Source organism: Phaethon aethereus (assembly GCF_964289735.1).
Source record: "Phaethon aethereus genome assembly, chromosome: 20".
Lineage (NCBI taxonomy): Eukaryota > Metazoa > Chordata > Aves > Phaethontiformes > Phaethontidae > Phaethon > Phaethon aethereus.
The window spans coordinates 715636-729238 of record NC_138596.1 but is presented as its reverse complement, the minus strand read 5'-3'; the positions used below and the strand labels follow the sequence as shown (position 1 = coordinate 729238).

The 13603-nt window shown below is 42.4% G+C and overlaps 1 protein-coding gene across 1 annotated transcript in view; it reads left to right on the top strand.

Annotated features, from left to right (window-relative positions):
• RABL6 (RAB, member RAS oncogene family like 6) overlaps positions 1–13603 on the top strand; it is a gene marked incomplete at its 5' end in the record, with an annotated part of 55186 nt that overhangs the window by 10201 nt on the left and 31382 nt on the right. The window contains 5 exons of the mRNA XM_082008986.1: positions 2691–2738; positions 9135–9187; positions 10783–10874; positions 11755–11895; positions 12994–13099. Of these exons, the coding sequence (XP_081865112.1) occupies positions 2691–2738; positions 9135–9187; positions 10783–10874; positions 11755–11895; positions 12994–13099 (440 nt within the window). The remainder of the gene's footprint in view (positions 1–2690; positions 2739–9134; positions 9188–10782; positions 10875–11754; positions 11896–12993; positions 13100–13603) is intronic.

The window sequence follows — 13603 nt, the reverse complement described above, 5'->3', positions numbered from 1 at the left end:
AGAAAATTACTTTTCTGTGCCAATTGTCTCTGTAATGGGTATTTGTAGTTTTTGTGTCCAAGTAAGGAGTTACCCTTCCTGACCTTAATGTACGCTTTTTTAGATTATGCTAGTCACCAATTTTATTCTCTATTTGGCAGTCTCAGGAAGGGAGTCTGAAATAAAAATTGTCAAATACTTTTGTTCAGATACTTTGAATGGTTTATAGATGGGTGTGAGGAATGTCAGAGCTGCCCTGCTCTGTAGGATTTGTCGTCCAAAGCATATGAAAGGAATCATGTAATTGCATGAGAGTAAATATATCTGAGGGTCTGTGAATTCCTGGTGACGAACCCACCCATAAAGCAACGATTCTTATTTTAAAATGAGCTTTTTTGCAACTGGAGTCTTCTCACACCTCTCCACCGTTTTCTGGGAAAGCAGTGTCTTAGTGTGCCACTGGCTACAGAGTACTTAGCCGAATGGCAGCCGAGTACACATTTTTTGAGTGGTTTGCTAACCCAAGTTATGGAGTTAAAAGGACGAATTGGCACTCTTTTTGCTGCAATATGCCTTCCAAGGCCGTTAAGGTGAAATGCTGCTGTGCATGAGTCATACCAAAGCCAACACAGCAGCACTGAAGTAATTATCCTCTTGTGTGTTCAGGATAATCAGGAATGAAGCTGGTGATGAAGACCTTACTGGCTACAAGCTAGCAGGAGCACTGGTGCTAACAGGAAAAAAACCCACATGGAAAAATGGTTTTCTTGGATCTCATGCAGTCAGTTTCTTTGTGAAATTCTGTGCTTCCCCTCAGATAAACAGTGTAGAGCAGGTCTTCCTGCATCAAACGGTTCAACTCCTCAGCTATCTGGGAGTGCTGCTGCTCAGCAGGGTGTCAGTACTGCGGAAATTACTCAGCAGGAGAACAAATCTTAATTGAGGGGTGCATTTGGTGTTAGGGTAGGGCGGTGGAGACCTCTGGAGCTTGGGAGCAGAGTCCCAGTGCCAGCTACTGCGTCACCTCCTAGGAGAGCACTGCATGTCACGCCATGGGCTTACTTTTCTGAAATGGGGTTCCAGCTTCTCCATGGAAGCCCCTTGTTAATGTACTTATGTGCTGCTTCACATGGTGCTGCTAGAAGGAGCAAGCAGCCCTTTGGCCTCCTCCTGTGCCCTTGTGAAGTTTGCCGTCTGAGAAAAGAAAACATCTCCTGTCCTTTTGCAAAAGTCTTGACTGTTGAAAGGCGCCAGGATTGACTTTGCTGGTCTGTCCGTCTCCTTATCCTTCAGGGACATCAGCACTGCCAGTCCCAGCCGCAGGGTATGAATTTGGGGGCAGATGTCCACTAGCTGATGTGTGTCCCGGCACACCCTGAACGGACCACGGACTCGAGCAGCCCACGTCACAGGGGGAGCACCCTGCTGTGCCCATGTCTGGGTGTGAGTAGCTGGCTGTACAGCTGGGTGCCAGCTGAGTGAGTAATGGGGAGTGGTTGGACTTTAGCCATGCCTTGGCTTGATGGTCCATAGAAATATTCAGGTACAGACTTAATTTGGGGAGTGTAGTGGTTTGAGCAGACGTTTTGGTACTGCAGGCTGCTGTATACCTGTTGTGTTTTCAGTCCCGTCTGATGCGCTGGCTGGGCTGACCCCGGCCAACCCTCCTGTTTGTCCTGTGCCCTGCTGGCAAAATGGAAGATAAGTGGGAGTTGCTATGAGGAAAACCAGAGTCTGATTTTGCTTCATGCATAAATGTAAAAAAGGATCTTTCTCCCGAAGCAAAAGATCAAAGTTTTCCTTTATTCGTAATCTGTCTTTAAAATATTTTGAAAGATTTAAGTTAAACCAACAGTGAATTCTGTAGAGGAAATGTTTCCTGGCTTGACAATGACGCTTAGCTAAATTCTCATGCCATCCTATGAGATTATTTTCTACTCCGAGACATTATCCTCCTATTTGATTGCTTTATGTTCAGAGCTGTTCTAAGTACAAGCTTTTGCTTTGTAGTCTGTAGCATCTTCAAAAAGCAGCTGTTTCTTGGAACAACTTCATGAAGATCAGACTGCTTACTTGGATTCAGTAGAAATATCCAACCAAAGCTGCCCATCCCTCATGCCATCTGAAGGTTAAGCTGCTAGCTGTCAGTACCAGCAGTAGTATCTCTGTAGTTAGAATTTTGGTTGTTGTGCTTCAGATTTTAGTAACTCAAATATATGTTGCTGCTTATAATTTACTGATGCTGCAGGTCATTAAGAGGCAAAATTCCTATTGATGTATTTCACAAAATGCAACTTGAAACTTGCAGAGAGAATGGATTTCTGCACTTTGTCATGTTTACATGAGGGTGCTGTTAGTAAGGTTGATCTTCCTTGAATGTGTATATTCCTCTGTATGTTGTGAAAAGAATCTACACAAAATGTTTATAACATGCTTGAAATACATCACATAAAACATCAAGGAAATCTAGCTATCTCTTAGGTTGACTAAGAGTCTTTAAGAAGTTCTTTAGGTAGCACAGTTTTGGTGTACAGCTTGGACCTGTGACAGCTGGCTGCCTTCTTGTTATGTTTGAGTTTTCTTTTAACTCACTCAAGAATTACTTTTCTTTTGACAATGTTAGCTTTGGCTTAAGCTCTCTGCGGCGAGTGCTGAATGTTGGTCATTTTAGTGAAACCCTTTTCTAACACTTTGTGTTCTTGTGCTTTTAGCCACTGACGATATCGTTAAAGTTGAAGTCTGGGATGTAGTTGATAAAGGTAAGATTTATAACTTCTTTTCTAATGGAGATTCATTGTTCTTTCTCAATTTCAATTAAAAACTTACATGGAATTCAGAAATATCTACTTCTGTGTTAGAAAAACGTCTGTACTTACTTTTTTCAAGTGCATGGATGCTGCTTCGTGAAAAAATGTGGAAAGCAGAGAGGAGTCTCCTATGCTAAAACCCATTATTTGCAGTCAACTTCAGATCAAACCCAATATTCAGAAGCAGTTATTTCATGTGCTCCGTGACAGATGAAATAGCCTGCTGCTTAGTGTATTCAGATTCTCTGAACTTTATAATAAACTTCAGTTTCTCTCCTTTATAGTTTTATATATGTTTAGACAGCTACTGAGTTCTTTGTTCTGTTTATAAAAGTTCTTGCCAAGCTGTTTTTTGTAAAGGAATGCTATTGTTAAATTGATAAAATGTTGTCTGCAGTGAATAATGTATGCAGGAGGGAAGGATAAAAGAGAAGCCAATTACTTAAATTCACTTAGGTCAGAAAATGCAATATATTTAATCCAAAATCTTTTCTAAGGGCTTAGCCAAGGAAAGTATTATGATGTATAAATGCATTTTTCATTAGTTCTCAATTTTTGTCAGAGTATAAAGTTCTATTTTATAAAAAATAAAAGCAAACCCCTAAAACATAGGAAGACACAATCTGGATGCAGGGCCAATCTGGATGCACTGGAATCTGTTGCTAGGAGGGGTTGGGGTTCAGATATAAATCTTAACAGCCCATTCTGTAGCCCCAAATGCAAATATTGTTTGGCTTTTGAGAGGCATTTTGTACCAGCCGGGCTCCTGGTTTAAAGTGCAGGTATGGTCAGGAAAGCAGCTTTAGAAGTGAGCATCCCTTGCTCATGGGCTGTGCTCCTCTCTGTGTGTTTCTGTCGGTCAGACCTGTTGACCACAGTCATTGAAACTGAAACTGCCTTTCCTGCAGCCTTAGCTAGAATCTGTGCTGGTACGCATTCCACAGCAGAACTGCATCTGAGGTGCCCTGCCTCTGCTGTACCACCTGTGCAACTTGCACATGTGTTAACACTGAAAAAGAAGATAAGTACAGTAGGGAGTGGGAAAGGGAGAAATTTAATTTTTCATGTTAGCTAAATTGTATTTTGAAAGTTACAAAGAAAAGGTAGTTAAAAGACAGCAGCTCTAGTTTGGATGCATGTTGGAGCCTTTAGGTTAAACTTGAGCTAGTAACTTTAAATTAAAATCCTGGGCACTTTATCTTTTTATTCTTTTAAACCACAGTTTTCACAGTGTAGACAAAACCTTACTTAGGTCAGGGTTACTGCTGAAGTCAGTGTGATTACAGTGAGGCTTTCAGATCCTGGGATAATGTGCAGGGCTGGAATCTGAGCAAAACAGCTGTTTTCTCGCTGCCTTGCAACTTTGGTATGAATAGATAGGCAGTTAATTTGGGAATCATGTGGTTCCAGCATTTATTTCTGTGAATAGCTTCTCTGAGCAGAGTCATATTCTCAACTATAGACTTGTCATTTTTTGGGCAAAACAGATCGGATTTGATATGTGCAGATGTTGATAACGGCTCTTCTGATACTGCTTTCATTTCTGACAGTGGAGCATGTGTTAGAAATCTCAAGGGACTCTCTTCTCTCCACTTCATATTCTTTTGAAATAAAACTCATTCTCTTAAGATCCCTACTTATGGGCCACAGATATGTATTTTTATGTAATCAAATGTACTTAATGCGGTGTAAAAATTCAGATCATCGTGATGTGACAAAATCAAATCCTTTCCTGTTGCCATAGCATTGCAGATTCTTGATAAGTACAACTTTAAGAAAATGTGCAAATTAACCATTAAGAGCTTGCTCATATCTAACTTTCACCATAATGTTATCTCATGACATTTTTGTTCTTCTTTCTGCATGCTTAGGACAAAAAATCCTCCTGCGTGATGCTTTTGGTGACAGTGACACTAATCTAGACTGTAGACTTTTAGTAGTGAAGTATTCAGTGCTGCTGCAGCATAGTGCTGACAAGACATGATCCTCCGTTTTTTCCTTGCCTACCAGATCCTAGCTAACATGCATAGAGTTGTGCAGAATGCTGTGTTTATCAGGCTGGACTTGAAACTGCCAAAAAATGTACGATCTGAACATGCATTTCAACATACGTTGTTTTTCCAGGCTACATTTTTTTTTGCCAGTGTTTCCCCATTTTGGAAGGATTGTTCCTTGTTAGAGAAAATTAAGACTTCTATTTAAATTAAGATGTATCGAAAGCTTGATGTGCAGATGGAGCTAGACGGTCTAAAAAATGTATCCATAAACTGCAGTTTTCAACTTTAGTCTTGTAAAGCAGCTTCAGCCTCTTCTCTGCTATGCAGTGCTGCCATTCTTCACGTCTCGGTGTGAACGTGCACAAGAGGATTTGGGGAAACTTAATAAGTTGCACCCTGAAAAACTTCATGTACATTTTTGCACTGAAGTTAAATGTGGTTTTACTAAGTAGTGTTTCTCCTCACGCTTACCAGCAGTGTGCCTCCCTGTCTGTGTTAGTTCAGCAGTGTGCTTTGAATTTTTTTTTTTTTTTTTTTCCCCTCTAGACTGTTTTAGGAGTGCAGGAGGCAGCCCTGTTGGCCCTGCCTGGCTGGTGCCTTGGTGTCATTTGCTTACAGAAAGCTGTTAATTTGGAAGTGTGGGGAGTTTTGTTGTGAAAGCTTAAAGCCTGTGAGGTTGGTTAGTGTGCTGAAGCGGGGGGGGGGGGGAATGGCAACAGCTATACTGTACTGCTCCTCTTAGCTTTTCCTTGACTCTTTGGGATTTCTTTATTTTAATGTGCAGCACTGGATTATGGAGTTCCCTGCAGCCTGCTGTGTTCTCCTTGGGCTTGCTCAGAGAGCGGGGCTCGTTGGTGTAATGATGATATTTGTTAAGATCTTAACAAGTAGAGCTTGCCCCCAGCTATGGATTGTACTGAATTTTGTGCGGCATGTGTAGTAAATACCATCTCCTTTGCTGCCCTTGGAACTAATAGAACATAGGAAAGATACCTCTCAGCAAAAGTTACAGTCCTGACTCATCTTTCTGGCTTTGCAGCAAGTTGTGTAACTGCTGCGAGTCATAAAGCTGTAACACATCCTGAATGCAAAGAAGCTGCTTGAATGCAGGTGATTCAAGAACAGTTCTGATCTCCTGTCTTGTAACTTCTGCTAGTTTGGTTCCTGCATCTTTTCTCATACACTGGCTGAAGGGATAAAATCATATTTTTTTTCTGTGGCCCCCAAAATAGTATAAACTCTTTCCTCCCCATCAGAAATTCCTTTCCTCTCTATGCCCCATCACCTCTCTCCCTCCCCGAGGTGTGCTGCAAGAAGAAGGAAAGATCGGAATTAATATTTGTGTTATTTTCGGATGTCATAAGTTAGATAACACTGGGGCTGCAAATATTCTAGATGTGTATTTTTGAATGGTGAGGAGAAGCTTCTCCCTTGCACTGTGGACAGCATTTGTTAGCAAGCTGTACTGAATCCTTGCTATCCTGCAAAAGAACTGATGCTACATAGAGGTGCAGAGGCTCTCAGGTCCTGGCCACGGACCCCGTCTTCTGGTGTTCAGTAAGAACTGTTCTTTAGACTTCAGGGAACTGCTGCAAGGTTATTTAGTTTCAGTGCTGCTGGTATGCCTGTAAGTAAGGAGCGGTCATCATTCCAGGTAGAGAAGCTGAGCAATCGCAGCATGAAGACGCTTGCTTTCTAATTGGGGCTCCTAGATTACACATCAGTGCAACCTTAAACACAGGACCTCGTTTGTATAATAACACAGTCTTCATTGTGCTCTTGCCTTTACAGGCTGAACTGCATCTTTTCTCTACGTACATCTTGTCTTTGGCTCATCCTGCAGTTTTGGTTCCAAAAATAGACATTGTGCATGAATATGTACACACATGCGCTTTTCAGCTCTATTGCTCCTTTATGGATGACCTCCTTTACAGCAGTGATGAGCATCATGTAAGAATATTACTCATTCCTCTTGATATACACACAAAGCCATAAGCAGGGAGAGGCGTGCAAGTCATATATTCAGTCTCAAAGCATTGGTTGTAAATGTGCCCAGGTTAGAAAGAAACTTTGATTGCTTGGGATAAGAGGAACTATGAAGAGTATATGTGGATGCCTGGGCTTCTCTTTTAATACCTGGAAATTTAGGTCATGCCAAGCAGTAAATGCAGAAATAGTGATGTTTTGATATTCAGAGAGGCCACACAAATGCCACTGACTTGAAATGAATTTAATTGAAGTGGGAAAAAGCATGCATGTCCTAGACATCCCACACCTTCAGTTGTGTTAGGAAAAATCGGAGCCCATACTTGGATCCTGCAGGGAAACACAATGCATGAATGCGGAAGGATCAGGATTAATAGTTCTGCCTCTTTCAGATGTCAACAGTAAGATGACACGAGAGCAGCAGACATTTTGCAATGATGCACAGAAGCACCCGCCAGGCACAATGTCAGGGTGTGGGGCATGGCATCTCCTGCTGTATCCTGCAGCATTAGAACTTTAATGAATAACTCTGTATTTCGTAATTATTTATCCTTGACCTGCGTGCAAAAAGAACGAAACAATTTGTTTCATGTGCAGCATCTGGCAGAACCATGTTGAATAGCTGGCGGAAGCTATTTTGGTCCCCAGTGTTGCAGTCTTCTAGAGAGTCAATGGGAGCTTTTTTGCAGGTGCATCCAAGCTGCCAACATGTTCTGTTATCAGTGACACGGGGAATTTCTAGAAATTAGCAGAAGGAATTCCAAGTCTCTGCCATTATAATTTAGTTAACTCATCATTATTTAGACTAGGAAAATATGGAACAAAGTTAATTCGGAAGTACAGTTCTTAATTGCTGTCAGTAACATCTGGAAGATATTTGATACCTGTAAAACATAACTCCATGTCTTGCAGGGTTATTCATTGTGCAGTGCTCATAATTTGATAAAACTGGAAATTGCTATACATAGACTTTAAACAATACCTGTGGGGCAAGGACAGATTTTTTCGTGGCCATGTCCGTACTAAACTTCTGCAGCACGAGGTGAAAGATGTCCTTGCTTTTGCATACAGAGACTCCCAGCAATTCTTAGTGCTGACTGCCTACACCAGAAAATCATTAGCTGATTGCCACTCTGCTAATCCTAGGTGCACGTCCACGGTGTCGTCTTCTCTCTCTGCTGTGGTTGCAGGCTTTAAGATTTGGAAACATGATTATGATGTAACTGATGTAACACAAAATTTTCAGGGAAGCCTGAAGTTTAAAAATACCGACTTCTTTTCTGGAGGTGCTGAGTCAAATGCCAGTGGTACTCTAAAATGTCAGTTTGTGAACTTACCCAGTGCTTACTGAAGCTGTGAGAAAAGGGAGCAGTCTCAGGGGGTCTGCCATTTAAGTATAAAGACTGTATTTTAGCATTTGCCTTAGAGGAAGCAGATGACCTGGAGATTCTGTAGATTCTTGCAGATGGGATTGTAGCTATGGAACTCCAGAGCAAGTCTCTGTAGTGGTTTTTTAGCGTCTTCTCCAAGTGTTTAGCCTGTTGCCTCTTTTGCTTTCCTGTGAGCTTAGTTAGTCTTACCTATCCTCTAGCTTATTTTTGTGTGCATCTCTCTAGAGCATGTGGCTTTGGATGCTACCTTGGGAGGATTTCCTTTCTGCACCTTTGCTGGTGATGCCCAGACCTGAGCCTCTGGCTCTGGCCTTCCATGTATGTGAAGGCTGTCTCTCCTAGATGGGGCTTCTCCACAGCCCCATCACCACAGTGTATTTGATTTTGCTTGGATTTCCCCTTGTATAAGTTCTGTCTTGACTATTAAGTTCTCGTAGTCTCCTGACACTGCTTTTTCTGGTCACAAGTCATCCCAAAGCACCTGATGGACTCTGAGGTTACCTTTATTTACAAGACTGCTTGCTTCAGGTCAGTGACATGGCACAGCAACGTCATAGCATATCTCAGGAAGGCTGCATATGTAGCTGTGCTGTTCAACCCTACGATCTTTTGCTTTTTTGACACTAACACAACAAAAAGTGCAACAAAGCAGCTTCCCTTTGTCATCAGGGGATGCACCAAACCCTGTATTATTCAGTCATTGTGACTTTATGCTGTGAAGAGCATGGTTTAAGCTACCCCAGACTTTCTTCCTATTCATCTTTGAATTAGACTAGCTGCTATTCTTGAACAGGGTAGCTGGTATTCTTCAGCAAGGCTTGCCTGTCCCACCCCCCCTCATTCCCCATGCTTATAGTAGAAGTTGGATCTGCTTTAAGGTCATGTTCTAAATGCTGCAGTCCTGCCCAGACCCATCCTGGATTTCTCTTCCCAATGTAATGCTTGCTTTTTTTTTTCCTGCAATTCTTTTTAAGGAAAATGCAAAAAACGAGGAGATGGTTTGAAACTGGAAAATGACCCTCAGGAGGTAAGTCACCTTGAATGCAGATGTCTGCCTCTTAGCAGGAGGCCTCTAATCCACCTTTGGTCCATGGAGAGTAAGTTCTATATTTGTTTCTCTTTTAAGGCCAGCCTGGCAGGCAGATGAGGGACAATGTGATCCCTGACAGTCTTCACTCTTTTGCCTGTGCATTTTATCCATGTTCATGCCCTCACCACAACTTTCCTGCTGTTTTCCATTCTGTCTTTTGGAAGTGGCTGCGCCCTAGATGTTTACGCAGTAGCTTTGTACCTGTCTGCACATTGTCAGTGGCAGGAAGTCCTTTTGTAATGGACTTCTTGTGAGACCTGAAGAAGTCACTTGATGCCATGTTCTCTGGCTGCTCCTTAAAACTGGGCTATCAATTACCTTTGAATACCCTTTGAAATATAGTGGAGGAAGGGGCAATAGAAGTGCTACCTAGTGCGTAAATGTAAACAGAGTGGCTTCCTCAAGGCTCTTGCACAAATGTGTCTCCTTTGGATCTTCTGCTGTAGAACAAAGTGCTGTATGGGAGACCATACTACTGCAGTCCCCAAACCACATTTGGGCTGCCGGTAAACTTCCATGGCATCTCTTTCAAAAGATGTATGATTTTATCCTCAGGAGAAAAAATATTTAAAGGCACTTGATACCATGATCTCTGCTGCAGCTCTTAAAGAGCTTTATTGCTCCTGTTCATGTTTAGTGCTCCTGTGTCCATGCCCTTTGGGACTCAGTGCCCGGCTGGTGTTCTGGTACCCGCTCAATAACCACTTTGTTGAAATTGATGGGAAAGGCAGCATGATTGATATGCAGAGAGCTGAGCACTTGGTTCTGGGGATGGGTCAGGGCAGTGAAGTGTTACCTGTTTCACCAGGGTGTACTCAATCTGTGTAGTCAGATTAGGGGAATCTTCTTTAAAAATATTCTCCTATGGGAAGAAACCTCTATGAGAACAGATATCACAGCTGCCTCCTCCTTTGCAAACATGGGTGCATTTTCCACTCCTGGGAAGTGAGTGAGAATTGTTCCGTAGGTACCAAATTGCAACAGGAGGCTTGGAGGCTGAGTTGTGACCAGTACTGTAGTTTGCAGCGTGCAGTCCCAATGATGAGAAACAAATCAGGTAGTAATAAATACTTTTGGCCTTGCATGGGAGAAACTTGGTAGAAACTTTATACACCAGAAGCATTAGCAGTACAGCCAATATTTGGGTCAGCAAAGAGAAGGAATGGGATCTGTGTCCTCTATCCTCCATCCTGTATCTTACATGGAGTTATCTTGTCAACACAGGATTTAGGGGCACAGGGGAAAGAGAAGGGGGTGGGTTTTAGCATTTGCTGTCAGACTTGTCTTTTTCAGAGGCTGTCAGACTTGTCTTTTTCAGAGACTGTCAGGTGCTTCACATCCTGCTCCTGCAGGCAATGGAAACTGTGAACCACCAGGTATCTTGCTTAAATGATGATGATGTGTAATCCACAGGTATTTCCTATAGTGGCTGTCACTTCAGAAGGTTTGCCTGTTCAGCACTCAGTTGTGTTCTGTACAAGCCTGAAGTTGAATCAAGTTACTTACTGCTGCTTTTGCCCTCATTTCTGCAGGCAGAGTCAGAAATGGCTCTAGATGCAGAGTTCCTGGACGTATATAAAAACTGCAATGGCGTAGTGATGATGTTTGACATCACCAAACAGTGGTAAGACATCTTCAAGCAACATGCACAATGTGATTCTCGCTTGTTTAGTGAAAACAAATGACTTCTAGACCTCTCGATTCCCAGATGGACTCTGGAGTTGATAACTAGCCTAATGAGTTGAAGCAAGCTTGTATCCTTTAAAATAATAGCTTTATCTTCTGACATGTCTTTTATATACTCCTCTCCTGGGCTTGCTTCAAACAAGCAGTCTCCCCATGGGCTTGTGTGCTGCAGTTTTTGATATACTGCTGTCTGAGGCTTGATAATTAATGCTATTACAGGTGCAAAGTATGCTGGGCATGTTACAAACTCCTACTCTCCAGAACACAAGGGAAAGGGGAGTGCTAGTGAGAAATTCCCAGGAAGGCTGGTATTAGTAAGGATTATTTAGGGGCCCTAGGCTACATTAATGTACAGAAATAATGAGCTGTTCATTTTGCACATCTGCTGAGGAAGGTGAGAGGCATACAGAAGCCAGAGTGGAAAGAGGAGGTGATAAGAGTTCCTGCTTTATATTTAAGCTTGTGTTTTACAGGTTTGGTATGGGTCAGTGAGCCTGTGGACAGCTGAAGGGAGGGAATCCTTTCCTTCTCCTGACCCCACACAGTTTTGTAGGACTGAGGGTAATACTGCTGTAGGAGATGTGAGGCTGCTGGTGGAAGTGGATTATTGAACTTGCAAAGTTGTTTTGAATAAAGAATGATACAGACGTATTTATAGTGAATGTATTTCTCGGAGGGAGCAAAGAATCTACAGTTTTGGAAGGATTTTGGGAAAAAAAATTATACTTTTTTTTTTTCCTATGATTTGTGCATGAAACTGCTCACAGAATGATGTTTCCCACTCACCTGCCTTTATCTCTCTCTCTCCTATGGTGAAGGACATTTAACTATATTCTGAGGGAGCTTCCTAAAGTGCCGACCCATGTTCCAGTGTGTGTGCTTGGGAATTACCGAGACATGGGGGAGCACAGAGTCATTCTGCCAGGTGATGTGCGGGACCTCATTGACAATCTAAACAGGTAAGATGGCACCGTGGTCACTGGGCAGGGGAGAAGACCTCAGCTATTCTCTGTCATGAACCGTAGATAACCATATTGCTGCCATGTTTCAGATGCACGTCATGTTCATGCTTGGACCCTCTGCCTAGCTTTTGAGCTTTCATAGCTCGGGGTGTCTCACACAGCTGCTTCAGTTTACACAATGGGCTCTGATCTAGGAGCCTGTTCTGGGCGATTGTTAGCTATATTCCTGGAAACAGTACTTCATGTGTACGTACATGCCTGTCAGCATGTGCGTTTCAGAAGTACTTTTCCCAAGGAGACATCTTCTTTCTGGATAGTCCTTCTGTTGTGAAAGAATCCTCTCCCTGCAGCACAACTGTTCTCTACTCCAAATAATTCTGCTACAAGAGAGCCAGGTAGTGCAGCTGTCTTCCTTGCTCCTCCTCTGAGAGCATTCACATGCAGCATTTACTGGGCACAGCTATGTCATACACCTCCTTTGCCAGCCAGACAAGACTCTCCCCTATGCAGAGATCTGAGGCACTTTTTTATTTAGTATAAAATATTATTTGTTGGTAAGGATTCAATAGATTGTACCTTTTTGTGTGGTTTTATGCTTTTAAGGCATTTTTTCATTTTCCTAATCTCATTTGTTTATGCCTGTGTTAGCCACACAGAAATGGCATCAATTTTAAGGCTTGATCCATCATGTAATAATTTATTTACAAGTTCATCTCTATATGTGACTTATGCAAGTCTGTTCGTGGTTTTAAAACAAAACCTTCACTGAGAAATGAACAGCTTCTACAGCTGTGAAACCCCCAGTTTAGTAAACCAATGGCCCAGTGTCCTGCCATAGTATTTCTTACTCTGGCAGCCGCGTGACACTGCAGCACAGCAACAGCCACCTTCTGGAGGAACAAAGTGTGAATTTTGTCTGTAAACAAAATAACGAGTCCCTAGCAGAATGACCTGCTAGCCTACATTTGGGGATGGAGGGGTTGTCTTGTAAATGAGGACTGTTCATGGATGTAATTCAGCAAGTGCCTCTTCTGTGTGTATGCAGTCTGTGTCCTTTGTACAGTTTTCTTCTCTCTACCCATCTGGTTGAGACAGGCCTCCCGGCTCCTCGTATTTTCGCTATGCTGAGTCTTCCATGAAGAACAGCTTTGGCCTCAAGTACCTGCACAAGTTCTTCAACATTCCCTTCTTGCAGCTGCAGGTGAGACAGAGGATATTTCCCTGGTGTGCTGGGGTGGTGTAGTTACCAAGTCAAAGATGTTACATATGCACATTTGTTAAACTTTGTTTAAATTCTGTTCAATTAAAACTCAGATGAAAAGAGATTTGGTCATGAACTGAACAGTTCAGGGACAACTGTTTGCTCAAAATCTTTGCCCTAACAATAACTGATCTGCTTGTATCCTACGCACATAGATCCAAGTCTCCTATTTCCTTCATAATTGAGGCTTCTTGGGTGGACTGAGGGGAAAGGTAAAGGCTGAATGGGCATGGAAGGGTGGAATTCTCAGCTGTGGTCCTTTAGAAGATGACCTTTTGGGGTCCTTTGGGATCACCATCATATGTTTTCTGGGGATACATATGATGTTGTATCATTGTTTTCTTTTGGATGGAAAAAACAGGCAGTTGATCTTGATTATCTTTCACCAGTAATTGAAATGTCTCTGTATTTTTATACAAACAATCCCCACTGAAATGCTAGTTC